This window comes from Limulus polyphemus, unplaced genomic scaffold, assembly GCF_000517525.1.
Source record: "Limulus polyphemus unplaced genomic scaffold, Limulus_polyphemus-2.1.2 Scaffold1022, whole genome shotgun sequence".
Classification (NCBI taxonomy): Eukaryota; Metazoa; Arthropoda; class Merostomata; order Xiphosura; family Limulidae; genus Limulus; species Limulus polyphemus.
The window spans coordinates 131839-152901 of record NW_013666632.1 but is presented as its reverse complement, the minus strand read 5'-3'; the positions used below and the strand labels follow the sequence as shown (position 1 = coordinate 152901).

At 31.2% G+C, this 21063-nt stretch overlaps 1 protein-coding gene across 1 annotated transcript in view; it reads left to right on the top strand.

Annotated features, from left to right (window-relative positions):
• The window catches only part of LOC106461743 (spectrin beta chain, non-erythrocytic 1-like), a 156572-nt gene that overhangs the window by 15444 nt on the left and 120065 nt on the right, over nt 1-21063 (top strand). Inside the window, 12 exon segments of the mRNA XM_013921591.2 lie at nt 730-897; nt 3801-3917; nt 5369-5445; nt 7745-7941; nt 8844-8956; nt 10563-10750; nt 12595-12820; nt 13398-13529; nt 16204-16286; nt 18757-18895; nt 19751-19959; nt 20381-20399. Of these exon segments, the coding sequence (XP_013777045.2) occupies nt 730-897; nt 3801-3917; nt 5369-5445; nt 7745-7941; nt 8844-8956; nt 10563-10750; nt 12595-12820; nt 13398-13529; nt 16204-16286; nt 18757-18895; nt 19751-19959; nt 20381-20399 (1668 nt within the window).

The following is a 21063-nucleotide window of genomic DNA, read 5'->3' as shown; positions in this document are numbered from 1 at the left end:
CCACTAGCAACAGGAACCATAGAGAGTGATACGTCAACCATGAGAATCCACTAGCAACAGGAACCATAGAGAGTAACACGTCAACCAGATGAATCCACTAGCAACAGGAACCATAGAGAGTAACACGTCAACCAGATGAATCCAATAACAACAGGCGCCGTAGGGATTAACACATCTTAAAATAAATTTATTTAACAGTAAACAAGTAGGTCCGTGAAGAAGGTCGTGTCTGTTTTTAAAAATAAAATATAAAGTTATGAATTTTATATGATTTTTCTTTCAGATTTTTATTCGTCTGATTACAAATCTTTGAAATTCACTAACGTTTTTAACGATACCAACGTATAATTTCGTTGTGTAAGTGTAGTTTTAAATGACATTCAAAATACATGAATATGACCTATAGATATCCCATTTTTATCCCTAGTATTTCAGAAATTGTCGTCGATCGAGCGAGCATATCTATTGTAATTAAGTGTAAAGTTTAGTATCATTTATGAATTTTTTTTTGTACTTATTACGAAACAACGAAAATACTGAAATAAGAATCTTATCTCTTTTATATACTGTATGCAAAGTCCAGTGGCTCAACGGTAAGTCAGGGCTTATAACGCCAAAAACAAAACACAATCAAGCGTTAGGTAAGTTGATTTGGTTTATGTTCGCAATATCGCTTTTGTATTTCTTATATGATAAATATCGCTTCATTTTGTAAATACTTTATTCTAGGCCCGTGTAGAAGTAAAAGATCTGTTCACAGACTTGGGAGACGGAAGAAAGTTGCTGAAGCTCCTGGAGATAATCTCCGGGGAGAAGCTGGCTAAACCTAACAGTGGGAAGATGAGGGTACACAAGATCGAGAACGTTAATAAAGCCTTAGCTTTTCTACATACCAAGGTAATGACTTTTATATATAGAGAGAATAGAACTTTCAGGAACTATGTTGAACAAAACTCAAACTAGGGATTGATATTGAGCTGTTGGTTAAAAAATGACTTATGATCATATTTAAGTTCGACAACGTTTGATTTTTATATTGGTCGTAAGATGCTGGATAATTTACCAGTTTTAATACTATAGGTGTTACTAGAGTACATCCAGAGATTCTACTCCATTTTAAAATTCATGTCTGAATCTTGGGAATCATGACAATCTTGCCACCACTTGATTCTAAAGTTTTTTTACGTCTCTGTTCGTTTGTTAATTTCCCGTAAAATTTCTTCCCGAAGAACTTCAGCGATACAAGTCTTTTCTTAAATAAAACTAGTTTATTCTTTCTCAATACAACTTTGCAATACACAGAATTTCCACAGTCACTTTACTCAAACACACGCTATAATTCACAACGACTCACGCACTTTACTTACGACATGACACGATTATCTGTCTCTATCTCTTCAATTTGCAATTATTCTCTTCCGATTGATTGTTTTGCTTTATCTGGCGCGCTTATATACAGGAATAGAGGGCGTCTAGCAAATACTGGATTATTCGTGATGTTCCCCGATCCTTCTAGAAACTCATCACGTGTTACCAGCGTCACGTGATTTCCGCTGTCGTAACAGTTTGTTGGTTTCAGGTAAATTTATAAAATATCAATTAATTAATAAATGACCCATGCGAAACGCTTCCCCTCTCCAGTACAGACGTGTCTACCAGAAATTGATAGTAACTACTGCGTGTGTCGTCGTGACTTTATAATTTTCGTAATAAATCTCTGTAGTTCCATAATACTTTGAAGCCTGCCGTTTTGATTCTCAGCAGTCTTTATCAGAATTATCTTAGGAATTTCGAGTAAAATAACTTCAGCTGTGACAATCGATCAGTTATTGCAGGTAACATGATTTCCCATCATATCTGTATACGCGTGCTTTATAATGTAAATGTGCCGTTACTGCCTTACTTAAACTAACTCGTCCAAGATGGCAGGGTTAACAAAAAGGATCAGACACACACAAATCGATAAGATTTTAAAAGATCAGAAACTCGACAGCTTTCGAATAGTTGACCATTCTTCAGGAATAATACAGTTAAATCGTTAAAGGTCCCATAATTGTTTTATACAAGTAAATTATGAAAATTTTTGCCTCTTTATCTTCTGTTTATAAAACAAAAAGCCATTTGATTATTCTGTTAGAAATGCCATGTGACTAAGAACGAGCGTCTTATTGTAAATTAAGTTTTGGTGCATAATCTATAAATTTAAAGATGAAACTTCTTCATTTTGTGCTGTATGTTATAACGGAAATAACCCTCCAAATCGTTTGCTTACTACTTTTAACTGTATGCCTTATTCATTATAATATTAAAACAATTTTTTCAACCTAGCCAGGAGTTCGTTTACGGTAGGGTAAGAAGTGCAGGTTTTCATTGACGCCATCTGGTATTTGGGTACGTTGGCACGCGCTTACGTGGAATGCATGTATAACGCATGAGTAGTGCAAAGTTGAAAAACCGGGTCGAAATTGATTGTCCAGCTTTTAGACAGTAGTTGTACTTCCTGCAATTACCGTTAACCCTAACTTTGCAGGGAACTATTATACATTCAACCAGAATTTTTCATTTGAGTACAAACTTAATGATACAGATCTGGATCGAAACTATAAAAGTGTATCCGAGTAAAATAGAGGTGTGGAAAACAACTGTTCCAAATAGTACGAAGACTAAAGAAAATTGATATGTGATTTATATCGGAACATCAGTGTATAACGATAGAGGGCGGTACTGTAGGTTGAAAAAGTTGCATGAGCGAGGTGGTACCAAAGCAATAGTAAAAGCCGCTCTGTGAAAGTTCGTGATTAGATTTGCCGTTATGTAGATAGGTTGCAAGCGTATTAAAAATTTACATATATTTCTTAACGCTCTAAGCAACACCATTGTAACGCCCTACCAGCCTATCAGACATTTTAACCTTGAGAGACTTCCATTCCGACCACTAGCCTAAGGCAAAACATTGCCACGTGCAAAATTATCGTAATTTACGTAATTATTGGCTTCGGTAGTTTGTTCGCTTCACGAGCTATAAGTCAGCAGCCAAAGGCTGACGGACTTTTGACTTTTCGTATTTTTAAGTAAACGCTAGTAAAGCGTTTTTATTAGCTTTAACAAAACGTTTTGATCTGAAAGCTAAGTTTTCTGCTATGTACATCAGAAATATTTAGTTTTTGTAGCCATAATAATAAAACAAACAAAAAAAGAAAACATCAAACGTGCCGATCACGAGGAAAACTATTCCAACTGTAACAATTTAAAATGTGTTAGTCCTATTTATTGGCAATGCTCAGAAAATTTAAATTTATTTTAAACAATGATATCTTTTATCACTTACATGCCCATAGACTGCAAATAAAAAAAATTCACTTAAAAATAAATTTAGGTAGAATTTTCCCTTTGTTTACTAATGATTCATTGTCACCGAGTCCTTTCGAATATTCATATGTTTACCTTCATTCGTAAGCAATATTTAATCTGAAAAATAAACAAAAACCCATAAACTATATAATTTTTTGATTGGTTTTAACTTTAATTATGTTTATTGTATAATTTGTATGGGTTCGAGATCATAAGTCTGCCAAAAATATTTTCATATTGCTTACAAAATTTTGTTTTACTTAATTAAACCTGTTGAATGGACTGAGAAGTATTCTAAGATCATCATTCCTGAGATTTAAAAAACAAAACAATTACTTAAAAAGTCATAGATGTAATATTTATGATGACGAAAGATCTGCCCTTTTAAAGCGTCAGTTCTTTTTCTCGAGTCACTTTGACGTTTAAATGTTGTGTTATTTTTTCTTCAGGTACGACTAGAAAGTATAGGAGCGGAGGATATCGTAGATGGTAATCCACGATTAATTCTTGGTCTAATATGGACGATAATTCTTCGTTTTCAAATTCAAGAAATTCAAATTGATGTCGTGAGTATTAATTTTTTATATCTATCTATTTATTCAAAAGAAAACTTTTTTAGATAAAGTGGGAATAATTTTACCTTTATGAGAATATAATTAGGCTTAAATATATGACGTTTCCGTTGCAAGATAATTAACTGGAACCATCTCATCTCGCACAGTCTGGTGTGCTGTAATTAGAGTTAGAATTATTTACTGACATTACAAGCGAAACCAATCTGTAGTATACAGGTCAGAATGAGAATTATTTACTGACATTACAAGCGAAACCAATCTGTAGTATACAGGCCATGTAAGTTAGGCAACTTTCTGTTATAAAGAAAAAGTAATTTTTTTGCATGTTTAGAATAAGTTTTGACAAATATATTTACTTGTTGCACAATGATTTAAAATTAAATGAAGCTAGAAAAATCATGAGAGTACGTGTTGATTTTTTTTTGTTAAAGATAATTCGTGATAGTATTATTTTTTTCAGACTGACGAAAAACGGTTTATTGAAGTAAAGTAGAGTGGTAATGGAATAAACTACTAAATTGATTACATGTAGCTTAACATTTAGTGCTGTAACCATTAAGTATGAATTTGTTTTCACCCAGTTTAACAATAATTTCCTTGTTTATTTAACTGGTTTCCCAGTCAACACCAGGTGCTACAAAACCCACCTGGCTGGTTGCAAGCATAATAACTAGTATTTTGTCTCCCCTCCTAGTACATGTACTTTCCAGTCACCTTAAACGCATGATTAGGTGGATTGAGCACTGGGGATTTTTTCATTTGAAAAAATTATTACTTTGTAAAGAGCCACTTGAATTATATATATTTTTATATAATTTTTGTTCCTTGATTATTGTTTTTCTCAGACTATCGAAATATTGTTATTATTCTTAAAGACAAAAAAAAACGAAAAAAAAAGATCAACATAGTTATTTGAAGAACCAAACTTTTCATGCACCATCCTATGATAGTTGTGCTTTTTTTACTTGATTTAACCTGGAAATTAAAACTATTGATTTCATGTTTAAAATCTATAGTTTATACTGAGCTTCCATAGCAAAGATTGAATGTCTGTAAAACGTTGTTGGAGTTTAAGATGTTAAGAAAAATATAACACCAGGTAGTGTTAAAAATACATATTTTAAACATTTGTAAACTAGGATATTCATTTGACTTTTTGTACATTGTAGACTATGTACATATTATTACTCATAATGTATTGTAAAAACTAGATGTATTTTAAACAATATCAGTCAACTGAGAACATTTTTTAGTGAAGACAGAGTGAATGTGGTTGTCCAACTGACAGTTAAAAGTAACTTGTCTTTGAGGATAATATTTTTAAGAGTATTTACTAATGCACTGATACTTAGGTGTATATTCACAATTTAACATTTGTTTATATTTGGAATTATGAAGAATAGTGGCAAGATATTTTTATTTATATATTATACTTGTAATAGGATGAAACTGACGAAAGTAGTGAGAAGAAATCTGCAAAAGACGCTTTACTTTTGTGGTGTCAGAGAAAAACAAGGGGGTAAGATTAAAGGTTTTTCTACATTATAGTTTGTTTCCTATTTTATATTAAATTATAAGGAGTCAACTTGGGGGGATGGTGTAACTACAATTACATAGAAAGTAATTGGTTGCATGATTTTGATACATTTTGATGTCTTTGTATATACAAACTTGTGTGATTCAGTCTGCCTGTATTGTGATTGGTTAGTTTATGTTTGTAATATTAATCTATTAAGCTCTTCATTATATGTTAGTTTTTGGGATTGTTGTGGTGAAGTTTTGTTTTGGAACCCAAAAATTAACAAAAGTTATAAACAGCAGGATATCAGTGGCTTCCCATTGTGTTGAAATTTAATGAGTAAAATTTAAAAAATTGGGTATATCTAAAAGTAGTAAAATATTTAAATACTCAAAATAGATTGTAAGTACATTAACAGCACTTTATTATGAGATCAAAGAAATAATACTTTATACTTCTACAAAGAACTTGGTAATAGATTTATTATTTTAAGAAGTTTACTTACAGTAAATATGGCAGAACAACAGATAATGGGTATGAAATATGGTAAGTAAATGGGCAATGCACTTGAAGTATGTTAATCAAATGAGAAGTGCACATGAAATATGCTATTAAAACTGGTAGTGCACATGAAATATAATAATCATATTGGGAGTGCATATGAAATATGGTAATCAAATGAGGAGTGCATATGAAATATGGTAATGAAATAGGTAGTGTATGTGAAATACGCTAATCAAATGGGTAGTGTATGTGGAATATGGTAATCAAATGAGAAGTGTACATGAAATATGCTATTAAAACTGGTAGTGCACATGAAATATGGTAATCAAATGAGGAGTGCACATGAAATATAGTAATCATATTGGGAGTGCATATGAAATATGGTAATCAAATGAGGAGTGCATATGAAATATGGTAATGAAATAGGTAGTGTATGTGGAATATGGTAATCAAATGAAAAGTGTACATGAAATATGGTAATCAAATGAGGAGTGTATGTGGAATATGGTAATCAAATGGGTAGTGTATGTGGAATATGGTAATGAAATGGGTAGTGTATGTGGAATATGGTAATCAAATGAGGAGTGTATGTGAAGCATGTTAATCAAATGAGAAGTGTACATGAAATATGCTATTAAAATAGGTAGTGCACATGAAATATGGTAATCAAATGAGGAGTGCACATGAAATATTAGTAATCATATTTGAAGTACATATGAAATATGGTAATCAAACGAGGAGTGCATGTAAAGTGGGTAGTGCAAGTGAAATATGCTAATCAGATTGGAAGTGCACATAAAATATGGCATGGAACAAGTAATAAACATTAAATATGATAGATAAATTTAGAGAAAATAAATGAATGGGTAAAACTTATACGAAAAGGCATTATATTTGTGTAAGTTAAAAAAGGGTTGAACTCAGTGTTGTTATTTTTACAGTAATCTAGGTGTTAAAAAGAACGAGCAGAATTCTGTGATAGCCACTGAAGTTTCATGAAAAAAAAAGTCAAGTATCTATAATTGTTCAAGTTATGAATCCTGTCACCGTTTTTATACATGCAAATGGATTCACTTACTGTGTTCGAAGATTAGAATACAGGTTATTACAAGTTAAAGTCATTATTTCCTTCATTAAGAAAACAAGTATCAGTAATAATTAATGGGCAAAATTGTAATATTAAGGAAAATTATATCACCTCACCAGTTCTTAGAATTTATTGGAAAGTTTATGTTTGTTAAGACATACAAAACTATAAGGTATCTATCCTCAGTATGGTTAGTAATGTTATTTGTATGGATTCCTTAAATAAGCAGAATTGCTAAGTAATAATGACATGAAGTTTTGCTTGAACTGCTGTCTCAGTATGATTAATTTTATTGAAGTCGTCAACACTGATGATATGTCAAATTTATAGAATGATATTGTACAAGTAGATCATACTTTGTGCTTTAAGACAGAACATTTGTATACCTCAAGGACTAATTAATTTGTGATACTATTATCGCCATCTACTGGACATCTTTGAAAATATATTGTGTTTGGAAATTAAAAAACAACAATCTTGAACATGAGTTTAGATATTCTTTGTCCTTGTATATTTATTGCTGATAATTCTCATGAAATGAATTATGTAAGTTTTGAAAATTTCGACACAATTGCACTTTTAGTAAATTGCTAAGTAAAACTGTGTTGTAAATTTTTTTAAATTACAGTTTGTTTTCAACTGACAGCATGAGAAATACTTGTAAGAGTTTGCAACAGTTCTTATTTATATTTCCCTGTAATTTGGCAGTTATCCACATGTCAACATTCAAGATTTCACTCGGAGCTGGAGAAATGGCCTCGGATTCAATGCGTTGATACATGCTCATCGTCCAGACCTGATAAATTACGATGGCTTAAATCCAAATAACCACATCGATAGTCTCAACAATGCTTTTGATGTTGCGGAGAAGGAACTTGGTATACCTCGCCTTCTTGATGCTGAAGGTAAAGTGTCTGTGGCATTTGATTGAAATATGAGTAATGTTTATTTTATTAGAACAGTTACTTTGGGCTGAAGAAATAAATGAGTATCTAAAAGTGCATTTCATTGTATTTTCTTTAGGTTTTGGTTTTGATATAATTGGGACTTAATAGTACAAGTTCTGATGGATTGTATTATGTTACAAATATTTTAAGAATGTTTATATTATTATTATTTTAGTATATTATTTATAAAACCTTGGTTTTTATAAGTTCATTTTCCCTTGTTTTTATTTCATTTCAGTTCTTTGTAGAATAATTCTACAGTTTTTAAATCTCTGAATGTAAATTTTTTAAATGTTTATGAATTACTTGAAAAATTCATTCATCATTTACCACTCATACAAAAAACTGTATGAAGTTGTTATAACATATTAATAAAGTTTCACAGCTGTAGATAACACTATATCTTAGTAAAGAATAACTTAATTACATGGTTCTTATAATTCAAGCAGACAAATATTTTAAGATTTTAACTTTTTTCTAAATATGGACATTATCTGGGCAGATAAGATATCCCTCTTGTTGACATAATATTCTGAAATTTTGAAATTTGATCTGTAAAATTCAGTAATGTTATTTTGCAGATTGTGTAAAAATCTTTTGTTAACTACCTTCTTGTTTTCTTTACCATCAAGTAATCAGTTGTGAAAAGATATATAAATATGTTTTTGTCGGTCACTAATGTTTTAGTTGCAGTTAGATATAATATTTTATGCTTTTGTTAAAGTAGCTACACTAATTATTAGGTTATTTATAATTCTGTGTAGGAAGGTTGCTTTGATCAGAAATGATTGATAATTAATTGAATTTTTCTAGTATTTCTAGTTAAAATATGTTCATGTAGCAGTTCAAATTTCTTCTAGACGTGGATATTACAAGACCAGATGAGAAGTCGATTATAACATATGTGGCTTCTTATTATCACACGTTTGCAAAGATGAAAAGCGAACTGAAGGGAGGTAGAAGAATAGCAAATGTGAGTTTTCAGATTCTATAAATATTATTGGAATATGTACAGTTATCAGTTGATTTTTTTACTAAACTTATGACTTCATCACCAGATTGAGCAGTTAAGAATTTTTCTTTTCTCAATTTTAAATACTTTTTATTGATTCTTAAAACTGTAGTAATTAACTAGGTAAATAGATGTCATAAATTTTATAATAATAGTGTAAATGTCTCTTTGAGTAAGTATTGGGTAGTTCTTCAGACTACAGCAAATATCTGTTTAGATAAGTGTCAGAAGGTTGGTATGAAATAGCTCTTTGGACAATTGTAAATATCTGTTTATATAAGTGTCAGAAGGTTGGTATGAAATAGTTCCTTGGACTACAGTAAATATCTGTTTAGATAAGTGTCAGAAGGTTGGTATGAAATAGCTCTTTGGACAATTGTAAATATCTGTTTATATAAGTGTCAGAAGGTTGGTATGAAATAGTTCCTTGGACTACAGTAAATATCTGTTTAGATAAGTATCAGAAGGTTTCCATGAAATAGCTCTTTGGACAATTGTAAATATCTGTTTAGATAAGTGTCAGAAGGTTTGTGTGAAATAGCTCTTTGGACATTTATAAATATTTGTTTAGATAAGTGTCAGAAGGTTTGTGGGAAATAGCTCTTTGGACAATTGTAAATATCTGTTTAGATAAGTGTCAGAAGGTTTGTGGGAAATAGCTCTTTGGACAATTATAAATATCTGTTTAGATAAGTGTCAGAAGGTTTGCATGAAATAGCTCTTTGGACTACAGTAAATATCTGTTTAGATATATGTGAGAAGGTTTTTGAGACTGTAGTGCATACATGTTTAAGTGTCAGTAGATATATGGGTAAGTGATTATTTCCTAATATGAACAGTTAAAAATTTTTTGTACTGATAGATGGCATAAAATATATTACACAATGATATGAAAATATTGAGAAGAAACTAATAAAATATATTGCAATAGGTTTAAGGTTGAGATATTTGATTTCAGTAACTAAGTATTAAAGCCGAAAAAATTAAGAATCTTTTCTAATAAACTAAATACTTGTATGTCATAACATTGTGGACATGTAAATTAATTAAATTTCATATAATTTCTAAGTCACAGTTTAGGGCTAATTATGAAAAAACACATGCTTTAAATGCTATTAAATAGAAAAATAAAACCAAAAAAGGTGGTAAAAATTTGAAATGGCTGTGGCTCTGGCAGCGTTAGATGAAATTCATTCAAATTGTGCTAAAAGTTGGTAGTGAACTTTGATTTTTACAGATCTTAGTGTTTTCTGATATAATTTCAGTGTTTGAGTTAAAGTCAGCTAAATAAACTCACACCTTGAACACTCGTGAAGTGTGTTTTGTTTAAGTTTTAAACTGCATGATATCATCTTTAACCTTATAGTAACGTTTGTTTGTTGTTTTGCCTTCTTACTGTCAAATAACACATTTAAGGTTTGTTTTCAGGGTAAATGTGCTCTAAATAGTAAATACTAAAAGTTTAGATACAAGAAACAAAAGTTTTCTTGCAGTGCCAATGCTTTGTCTTGTGTGAGCTAGTAAAACAAAAGTGGTTAGATTGAAACTTGTTCTATTTTGATTTCAGATTGTAGGACAAATGATGGATGCTGATAAGCTTAAAAAAGACTATGAACAATTCACAACAACTTTACTTGACTGGATCAGAAATAAGATTCGTGAACTGGATGATAGAAAGTTTCCTAATTCTATGGAAGGAATCCAGAGGGAACTTCTAAAGTTCAAGGAATACAGAACAGTTGAGAAACCACCAAAGTATGTTTTATGTTTGACATTTTAAACAAAAATTATATATTGCAATTATATGAGGATGACGCAATAGTATACGTCGAAACATGTAGAGTGTAAGAGATTGTTTTCCAGTTTCATCGGGGTTTTTACCACTTTTTATCCTGTACAGTAAGTTATTGTATTTTAGTAATTTGGAGACTGGAAAGAATCTCATTTTTATAGAATTGTGAATGAAATAATCGTTTTTTAAAAATTCTGAGTTTTTAAAAAATAATTATATAAATTAAAATATCTTTTGTTTATATTGGTTAGGCATGGTCTAGTGGTTAGTGTTCTTAGCTGCAGGTTAGAATATTCAAGGTTTGAGCCATGATATTCTATTGAATTCACTCCGTATCACAGTATCAGTAAATAATTCACTTACACTACCACAGTTGTATTCTAAACTTCAAATAATTGTCTCCTTTTCATTAAACTTCACACGGATGGGTTCAGTTACTTTAGAACAAACTTTAACAAGAGAAATTATTCTCTTTATCTTTATTAAACTGTGAAACTCACTTTAAAATATCACCAGCTAACTTCACGTTTTTTTGCTAACTATTTTTTTGACTGAACTGCACTTTTTCTCTACTTTACTTCACTTTACTGAACTTCTTAACTTGTGCTTGCAAGCCACTTATAGATATATATATATATATATTCAACAATATTCAGTTGAGGTAAGGAGAAAAATATTGAAGGTTCGAGTAAAATGATGTTAACAATATTAGTAAAGCCTAAACAACAATGTAATTGCAAACACAATGTACAACTCGTACAGAATTATGCAATTAAATTTGACACAACTAACACTTTTAAAACAATCTGTCTTCACTCCTGTCTTAAAAACTAAACAACCATTAAGTATTAACTCACAAAATAAATTAAATGATAATGCCTACACTAAACAGTCTTGTATATACATCATAGAAAATGGTTTCATTATTTGTGTAGTGCTTCTACACACAATTAGTAATGAGTATAAAAGTAAATCTTTCTGAGAACAAAAGACAAAGTAAATCTTTCTACAAACAAAAGATATAATGTACTTAAATTAAACATCTGGAAGAAGAATGGTACAAAAGTTTTCTTACAAGGAAATAGGTTCCATTATATAGACTGAATTAAAAACTGAATTCTGAAGTCTACTGGAAGTGATGTAGATTCAAAAATATTGAATTGTATCCCTATTTAATGAATCAAATGTGATATTGTGAATCCTGAAGCTTTGCAGGGTCCTACCACAAATGTTAAATAGGTGTTCAGCTGATTGTTTATACTTGCCATTGCTCAGGGATGTCATAGCTGTCTGTCAGGTATTATTTCAAATAATAAGATTAAAATTAAAGTTGCCTGTAACATTTTTGAAAAAAAAATTATTACACCTGAAGACTTTTAATTACAATAAATATTTTATACAAACTTTATACTGTTTAAGGAGCAAACTTTCACTCTGTAACTTCAATCTGTTTGGCTTCTTGAGTATCAAAAACAGAGAAATGCAGCTGTAGCAGGATAAAATCTGCTAGTATAAAGAAATAATTGAAAGTACTGTAAAGGAAAGGAAATGTGTGGTGAAAAGTGATCAATGCTGTTACAGAGAAAACTAATACACAAGCTCAAGGCCTTGAAAATGAGGTCTTGAGGAAATAAAAGTGTTTGTATCTAAAGTTTTTATATGGTAAGCTTGATGGAATTTAGCTGTCGTGTCTTGTACAACATGTTTTAATTGAATTTCCAATGTTATAAAATATTGTAATAATGGAATTAAAAGGATAAAACGTTACTTCTGAATTTTTTTCAAGATGTCTATCTTATTATCTCAGGTACCGAGAAAGAAGTGAAATTGAAGCCCTGTTGTTTGCAGTACAGACTAAAATGAAGGCACTTGGTCAGCCATTATATGTGCCACCAGAGGGTAAACTTGTTCATGATTTAGAGCGAGCATGGAATGAACTGGAGAAAGCAGAACACAGGCGAGAGGTGGCACTTCGAGAAGAACTCCTTCGCCAGAAAAGGCTGGAAAACTTGGCTTTTCGTTTTGATAGAAAGGTAATAGGTAGTGTTATTCAGAGAATGTAAATTTTAATGTTTGAAAGTTGCATAAGAACCTTGAATAACACTTTAAGTATACATTTATGTTGTTTATTTTCATTTAAGAATTCAAGTCTAATAAAAACTTGCTGTTGGGAATTAATTTAGAATAAATATTATCTTATGGTCTGTGTAATTAGACAATATATTTTTTATTAAAAAATTACAGTTTTACATATTTTGTTTAAAAACACCTAGTTGTATATAATAGTGTTTATTGTTTTATATAAGAATGTTTTGGTTTGCAATTATATTGTACTTGTAATGAACTGTGGTAGATTAAAATGAGGGAATTTTTGAAACTATATATATTTTGTTTTTTAGATTACAGTATTATACATTTTTTAAAAAATGTTTTCTAGTTCTACAAAATAATGCTTTTGTCTTATTTAAGAATAATTTAGTTTTAAGATTATATTTTATTTTCTAAAGAAAAAAAAAGGAAGGTCAGAAGGAGGGATTTTTTAGGAAACTCATAATGCAAAAATAATGCCTTAAAGTATTAAATGTTTTTTTTTCATTTATTCTTTTCCAGAGCATTTTGCGTGACAACTATGTCAAGGAAATGACCCAAGTTCTCTCAGATCCCCAATTATCGAGCAGTCTTTCACAAACAGATGCTTCTTTGAAGAAACTAACGGCAATTAGTGCAGATGTATTGGCTAGGGTAAGTCCACTGGTATTCTACAGATTGATTGCTTTAATTAATTGTGATATATCACAGTATTGAGAATTATTTTTCACTTGCTTATTGTCATATAAAATGCATTCATTAAGAAGACATGGTAAATATGTGGCCCACTGCACCTGTTCTAAAACTGTCTGGCAGCAGTCACCATGAACTTTAATTTAGTTATAATAGCCTTTAAAATATTCTAAGTTTATGTTACTTTTATTTTATAAATTATTATTAACTCAGGTTAAATAAATGTTTTAAAAAACTGCATTTTAAGAAGTTTTTTTTGAGTCAATGCACAATGAAAATAATAAGTATAGAAACCCCGAAGAATGCCCCCCACAAAAAATGTTTTGCTTAAGTATGGCTATATTGTTTAATTATTAACCTTAGAAATACACTATGGAACCTATGATTTTTAATCTTATTTTTATAACTATGCAGCAATTATCCATATGACTTTGTTGTTTGCAGGATCCCTAATAACGTAAGAGTGAAACAGTACAATGTAAAAACAAATACTATCTCATTATGATTCACTTATAGTGAATAGTATGTGAACAGATTGGTAGTTTGAGAGTAAATTACACTGTAACCTCATTTTAACTTTGTAAGGTTAAGGAAAACAAAATGAAATTCCAGAAAATTTGTCATGTTGGGGTTGTTTGTCTGGAAAACAAAAGAGGCATGGCAAAAAGTTGAACATGCACAGTATTGTAAAAACAACTGAAAGTGTAAAAAACTGAAGCTCAAATTAGTAATTTTGTATTGACTAATTCTAGAGATTTTATTAAGGTGGTAAATAAGTAAGTTCATATTAGGCCTTAAAACATGTTAGCTTCTGAGTGATGTTTTCCTGCCAGTTTTCTGAAGAACATTCTCATTCAAGAAGACTAAAGCAGGTCAAAGGTTGAAATGAAATTAGATTTACAAAATTTTACTTCTTGACTATGATGATAATGCGACCTCATGGGTTAGTGTATTTCTCTGCCTGAATGATAACAAGAAAGAGGCCCCCCAGTGGCACAGCTGTATGTCTGCGGACTTGCAACGCTAGAAACAGGGTTTCGATACCCCTGGTGGGCAGAGCACAGATAGCCCATTGTGTAGCTTTGTGCTTAATTACAAACAAACAAACGAGAAAGAGATGTCATGGAGTTATCTGTTTACTGTCTCATTAATAGTGAGAAAGAGACCCCATTGATTGCTGTATTCCTCTGTCTTGGTTACAGTGAGAAAGAGACCTTGCGGATCATTGTATTTTTCTGTCTTGGTTACAGTGAGAGAGAGATCTTGTGGATTGGTGTACTTCTCTGTTTGGTGACAAGTAATTGAACTGAGTGTGGGCTAGGAGTTACAAAGTAGACAGTTAACCCATTTACCATACATTTGGGTCATAGGTGGATTGTAAAATATAGTGAAATCCTATTATTTGATTACGATAGCTCAAGAGTTGGAAGTGGTCTTCCATCTAGTCTATCTGGTGGATTATAAAATATAGTGAAATCCCATTATTTGATTAGGATAGCTCAAGAGTTGGAAGTGGTCTTCCATCTAGTCTATCTGGTGGATTATAAAATATAGTGAAATCCTTTTATTTGATTAGGATAGCTCAAGAGTTGGAAGTGGTCTTCCATCTAGTCTATCTGTTGAAAATTAGGGATGGCAGTTGCAGGTAGCCGTAACTTTCCATGAATATTTGAAACAAACATTAACAATTCAAGTTTATGTAGAATGGTACTGGTATTCTGTAATAATCTGCACCCAAGTATTATTTTTCAGATTTGACTCAAAAACATTTTGGCCAATTTTTTGCCCTATAGCCCTTAATCCCCATAATTCTGTTTCCTGAAGGTTTATAGAAAAGTGTCATATTTTCTATGAAATTCTCACTTACTGTAGGTTTTTTGCTAAATACTCTTTTTCAACACAAACATGGCAAGAAAAATATAAATCTGAGAATTAAAAAAGTTTAATTGAACTAAGTTTGGGAAATTGCAACAAACAATGAGAAGAAAAATATGAATCGGGGAATATTGGAGAATTCAGAGAATGAAAATAATTCAAATAAAACACAGGAATTAAAAAACTAATCTGAGAAGCTAAATTAAAACTTTGTTTTTAAGAAGAGTTGAGCTGAATTAAGTTCAGGAAATGGCAACAGACAAATCAATTGAAAAATTGGCACATTGGAGAAGCTATATAAATAATTAAGATAATGGAGATGCTTGACTGATACATTGAGGCCTTTGTGAATGATGTGAGAACCTTAGAATCTTGCAGCAGAGTCTGGGTATTTTATACTAGTACTAACTATTCTTTGTTATTTCTGATTTTAAGCAAGCATTCCATGTCAAAAACATTTATTTCTAATGATTATGTTATTTTTCTATAATTTTTAGTATATAGATATCCATAATTTAATATTTTGACATCAAAAACTTTTTTGATTAGGGATGATTTGTTTTATTTTTTGCATGATTTTATAAACAGGATTTGGTCTTTCCAAATTTTAAAATATGATTCTAACACTTTAAATGTTGTTGCATATATTTCATGTGAAGTGTGTGACATTGTTCGCTTAATAAATGTGAGTTTGTACATAAGTAATAACAATGAAACTTTGTAAAGAAAAGTTCATTTGTTATGTTTCATATGTTTTAAGGAGGAAAGGTTTGAGAACCTGACTGTTATGGCAGATGAACTTGTGAGGGAGAATTATCATTCAAAAGATAGGATCAAGAAAAGGTTAGTCATCTATTCTTTAAAATGTAGAACATGTTTACGAATATAACTTTTATGTACATGTTCAACTATATTTATTAAAAATCAGGCTTGAGATTTAATAATTGAATAGCTCTTGATTAACTGCAGCAGAATACTGATGACTACTCTGGTAATGGATCTTAAAGTTTGTCTTAATAAACACAGATTATCATGCAGACATCTCATTTATAATCTGCTGAAACATTACTCATATTTGACCCATTCTGTAAATATGAAGGTGTGAACAAGTTATTCAACTGCTCTTAGTTTTGAGACCAAGAAAACAAATGACTTTCAATTCATTAATAGACTTCAGGGTTTATTAAGAAAGAATTTAGCAATTTTTTGATTAAATACTATAATTAGTGATCTGTAAGCAAGAAATATTATTTCTGTATTTTTCTCTTATTTTATTATTATTTAAAAAGTTAATGGTTATGTTCTTGAGTACAGCTTTGAAATGATTAATGTAGGACTTCACATTAATTATGTTACTTAGAAAAGGAATTTTGTCATGTATTTACATACATACTAGCAAAATTACCTGGCTTTGCTTGGGTTATTAGGTTGTTAATGTGTGTATTCTGAACCTAATTCCGCATAAAATTATAACCTATATACTTTTGCTGCTAAGCAACATAACATAAAAACCATTGTTGGAATGCATTGTTTCCAAAATGCACTGCCTTTTCTATATATTAGAAGTTATATAAGCAACCACTTTTTTTCTATGTGGTTTTTTGCTAGCTTGCCTCATTGGTAAGATAAGTAATATCCAGGGTTCACTTTGTATAGGTGCAAAATTTCAGGTTTCTATGTTCTTTCCACTTGGAGCTATGTTGGTCACGCATATACAGATACGTATGTGCACATGCATACATGTGCGTGTCTGTCTTTGATTTCTATTTGTAATATAAGGAACTACTTCTTTTCTATGTGACCTTTTGCTAGCTTGCCTCATAAAAAGATGCGCACACATGTGGATAAGTATTAATACCCAGTTGCACACTTTCAGGGTTCACTTTGTATGGGTGCAAAATTTCAGGTTTCTATGTTTGTTCCTCTTGGAGCTATGGCAGTCACACAGACATGTTTGTGCACACACATACGTGTCTGTCTGTGATTTCTATTTGTAATATAAGAAAATACATCATTAAATAATGTTTGATACAATTAATTTGACAGCATAGATTCTGAATGACCAACTTATTCACCCCATTGTGATGTTGAGAAAAAGAGTGTTCACTGATTTTGTAACCAAAGCTAAAATGCTATTGATAAATCAAAAATTTGTACTGAATGCTATTAAGATAAACTATAGTCATTATTAGATAACTAAAAAAGTGTCATTGATGCACCAAAAAGTAGTACTGATATTGTTAAAAGGAACAGTATAATCACTGTTTTGAAAAAACAAAACAAAAACTGTCACTTTTACACAAAAATTTGATTCTGCTATTGTTGAGAGAAATAATATTCACTGACTTGGCAACTAGTAAGATATTGCTGGTACGCTGAAAAGTCTCTACTGATGTTGTTGATTATTCTTGACTTGATAGTACCTCAGAGAATTTCATTCATATATCAAAACCTTGGTAACAGTATTCACACTTCTTTTTTATGTGGTTTTTCCCTAGCTTGCCTCATAAAAAGATGCACACATGCATGAGTGTCTGTCTGTCTGTCTGTGATTTCTATTTGTAATATAAGGAATCACTTCTTTTCTATATGGTTTTTCTCTAGCTTGCCTCAGTAAAAGGATGAGCATTCATGTATGGATAAGTAATAATACCCAGGTCCACACCCTCAGGGTCCACTTACTATGGGTGCAAAATTTCAGGTTTCTAGGTTCTTTTCTCTTGGAGCTATGGTGGTCATATTCCTTTCTACCTGGATTTTTGCTATGTTGCCTCATTAAAAATATGTGCATGTACGTGGATAAGAATAATACCCAGGTGCACACCATGCATGTGTACACTTGAGTGTCTGTCTGTCTCTATGTGATTTCTATTTGTAATATGAGGAACCTCTTCTTTTCTATGTGGTTTGTTGGTAGCTTTCCTCATTAAAAAGATGAGCAAACACAGACACAAAGACATGCCCTTTTATTATTATAGATATGTATGTAGAATAATATAATGATTATATAAGAGGAGAAAACTTTATAAGGATTAAATATTTGTGCAAAAAAACATTAGGATAATTGTATATATGTTTTAAGAAGAAGCTGTATAATGTTTTATAGGACCCCTGTTACATTTCATTTCACCACACTTGAACTTTACCCATGTTTATGCTAGTTAAAACTATTCATTTTGTACCTGATCTTTCCTGAAGTTAGTTTTTGATGGTGATTACTGTAAGTTTTATAGAAGTAAACTCATAATATATGTATTTAATTGTTGTTTACAAGATAAAATAATGTAATTTCATTATTTTTCTTTACTAATAGGGAACAAGAAATTTTGGAAAAATGGCAGAACTTGTTGAGTCTTTTAAAGAAGCACAAACTTGCATTGACAGAGTCCAACAACTTAATGAACATGCTTCGTGAGATTGATGCAGTCAGTGCTGAGATAAATAACTTGGAGGTTTGCAGCATGAGCTTTCAATCAGCTTTATATTTTTTATAAATATTATCACTGTAAACAATGTTGGATTTGTAATAAACCTATCTTGTACATAAATTACAAAGCAAAAACGAATTGCTAGTTTATTAATTTTAATTGTACACCTCACAGACTGGAGTAAGGATTCTGTAGAAAGTAATGACAGAATTAAGTAAGGATTCTGTAGACAATAATGACAGAATTGAGTAAGGATTCTGTAGACAGTAATGACAGAATGGAGTAAGGATTCTGTAGACAGTAATGACAGAATGGAGTAAGAAGTCTGTAGACAGTAATGACAGAATGGAGTAAGGATTCTGTAGACAGTAATGACAGAATGGAGTAAGGATTCTGTAGACAGTAATGACAGAATGGAGTAAGGATTCTGTAGACAGTAATGACAGAACTGAGTAAGGATTCTGTAGACAGTAATGACAGAACTGAGTAAGGATTTTGTAGACAGTAATGACAGAACTGAGTAAGGATTCTATAGACAGTAATGACAGAACGGAGTAAGGATTCTGTAGACAGTTATGGACAGAATGGAGTAAGGATTCTGTAGACAGTTATGGACAGAATGGAGTAAAGACTCTGTAAACATTATGGACAGAATGGAGTAAGGATTCTGTAGTCTTAGTAAGAGACTGGAGTAAGGATTCTTTTGACATTAGTGGCAGAATTGAGTAAGGATTCTGTAGATATTAACCATGTTGGATAAAGTTTTGTACACAAATTTCTGTGACTATGTCATGCCTTAGGTTTTAAAAATAACTTTTTCTATATATGGCTGATGTATGTTGATGCATATTGCCTTATATACATACTTATTTTTTAAAGGCTAATCTCTACTCTGAAGACTGTGGCAGCCATCTTTTATCGGTTGAAGACTTTTTGCAGAAACACAGCTTGTTGGAGTCACAGATTGCTTCGCAGGGAGAAACAATAAAAAAATTTAGTCAACAAGCACAAACATTCATTGGTAAAAACCACAAAGAAGCTCCACTTCTGAAGAAAGGGATTGATAAGCTGAATAATGAATATCTTAAGTAAGTAGTTTTATGCTTAATACTAAACACCAGCAACTATACATGATTTGGCTGCTTTCCAATCACACAGTACACCAAAAACTAAACACATTAAAAGGTCTAATATTTTTTGTCTACACGATTTTCAGCAGTGATAACATTGATGAATGAATTACGCACTTAAATAAATGTTTTACAGGCCCTAACAAGATCCCCATTACAACAATTCACTAAATAATATACACGTTTCAAGACAGAGTAAATTATAACCCTGATCAACTCAAGACCACTGAAAACAACAATACACATAAACAACCTTATAGAATAATCACTGGCACAATTTTATTAATTGATAACCTAAACATTTTCCTTAAAAAAATATGGCAAAGATTAATACACAAATACAACATAAATAACCATACAAGATCTGTGTTCACTTCAGGAACAAAAACCAAACAAATGTAAAAAAAGCTTTACATCAGATCTCCATAACCAAGAATCGTAGATAAAATACAATGTAACAACTGTTCTGATTTTTATATAGGTGAAACTGGATGATGACAAAACCTTGTCGAAACGTTGTACATTTGCTGTTATATTAAAGTTTTTCTTCATTATCCATTCAAGCCGTCTCCAGCCATTATTAAACTGGATGTAAACTAAACACAAGAGTAAAAGAACATCAAAAAAACCCCTTACACATAAATTACTGTATGCAATCCAATCACCACACATTTTCAAAACACAATGTCTCTGTATTCCAACATGAACCCAACAAAAAGAAAAAACAATAGCAGAAGCCTTACTAATTAAAACACATTACTCCAAAATTAATAAACATCCAGAAACATCTCTACCTTTTTTGACTTCTGCACACTATCCATTACTAATATCCAGTGGTGTAGCAAAAGGGGGGCAGTTGCCCTCGGGTGCAGGTATGAAGGAGCGCAAAATTTCCTCTGGCCTATAATGCCTATTAATTAATAATTATGCCCTCCCCTAGGATATAGTGCAACTGCCCTACGTTAAGTAAATACGACATAGTGTTACATTATTTGTGTGTATTACGCTTCCAGTTTTAACTTTTAAAAGCTGCCCAAAGAAATACAGTGAGATCGAATTGAC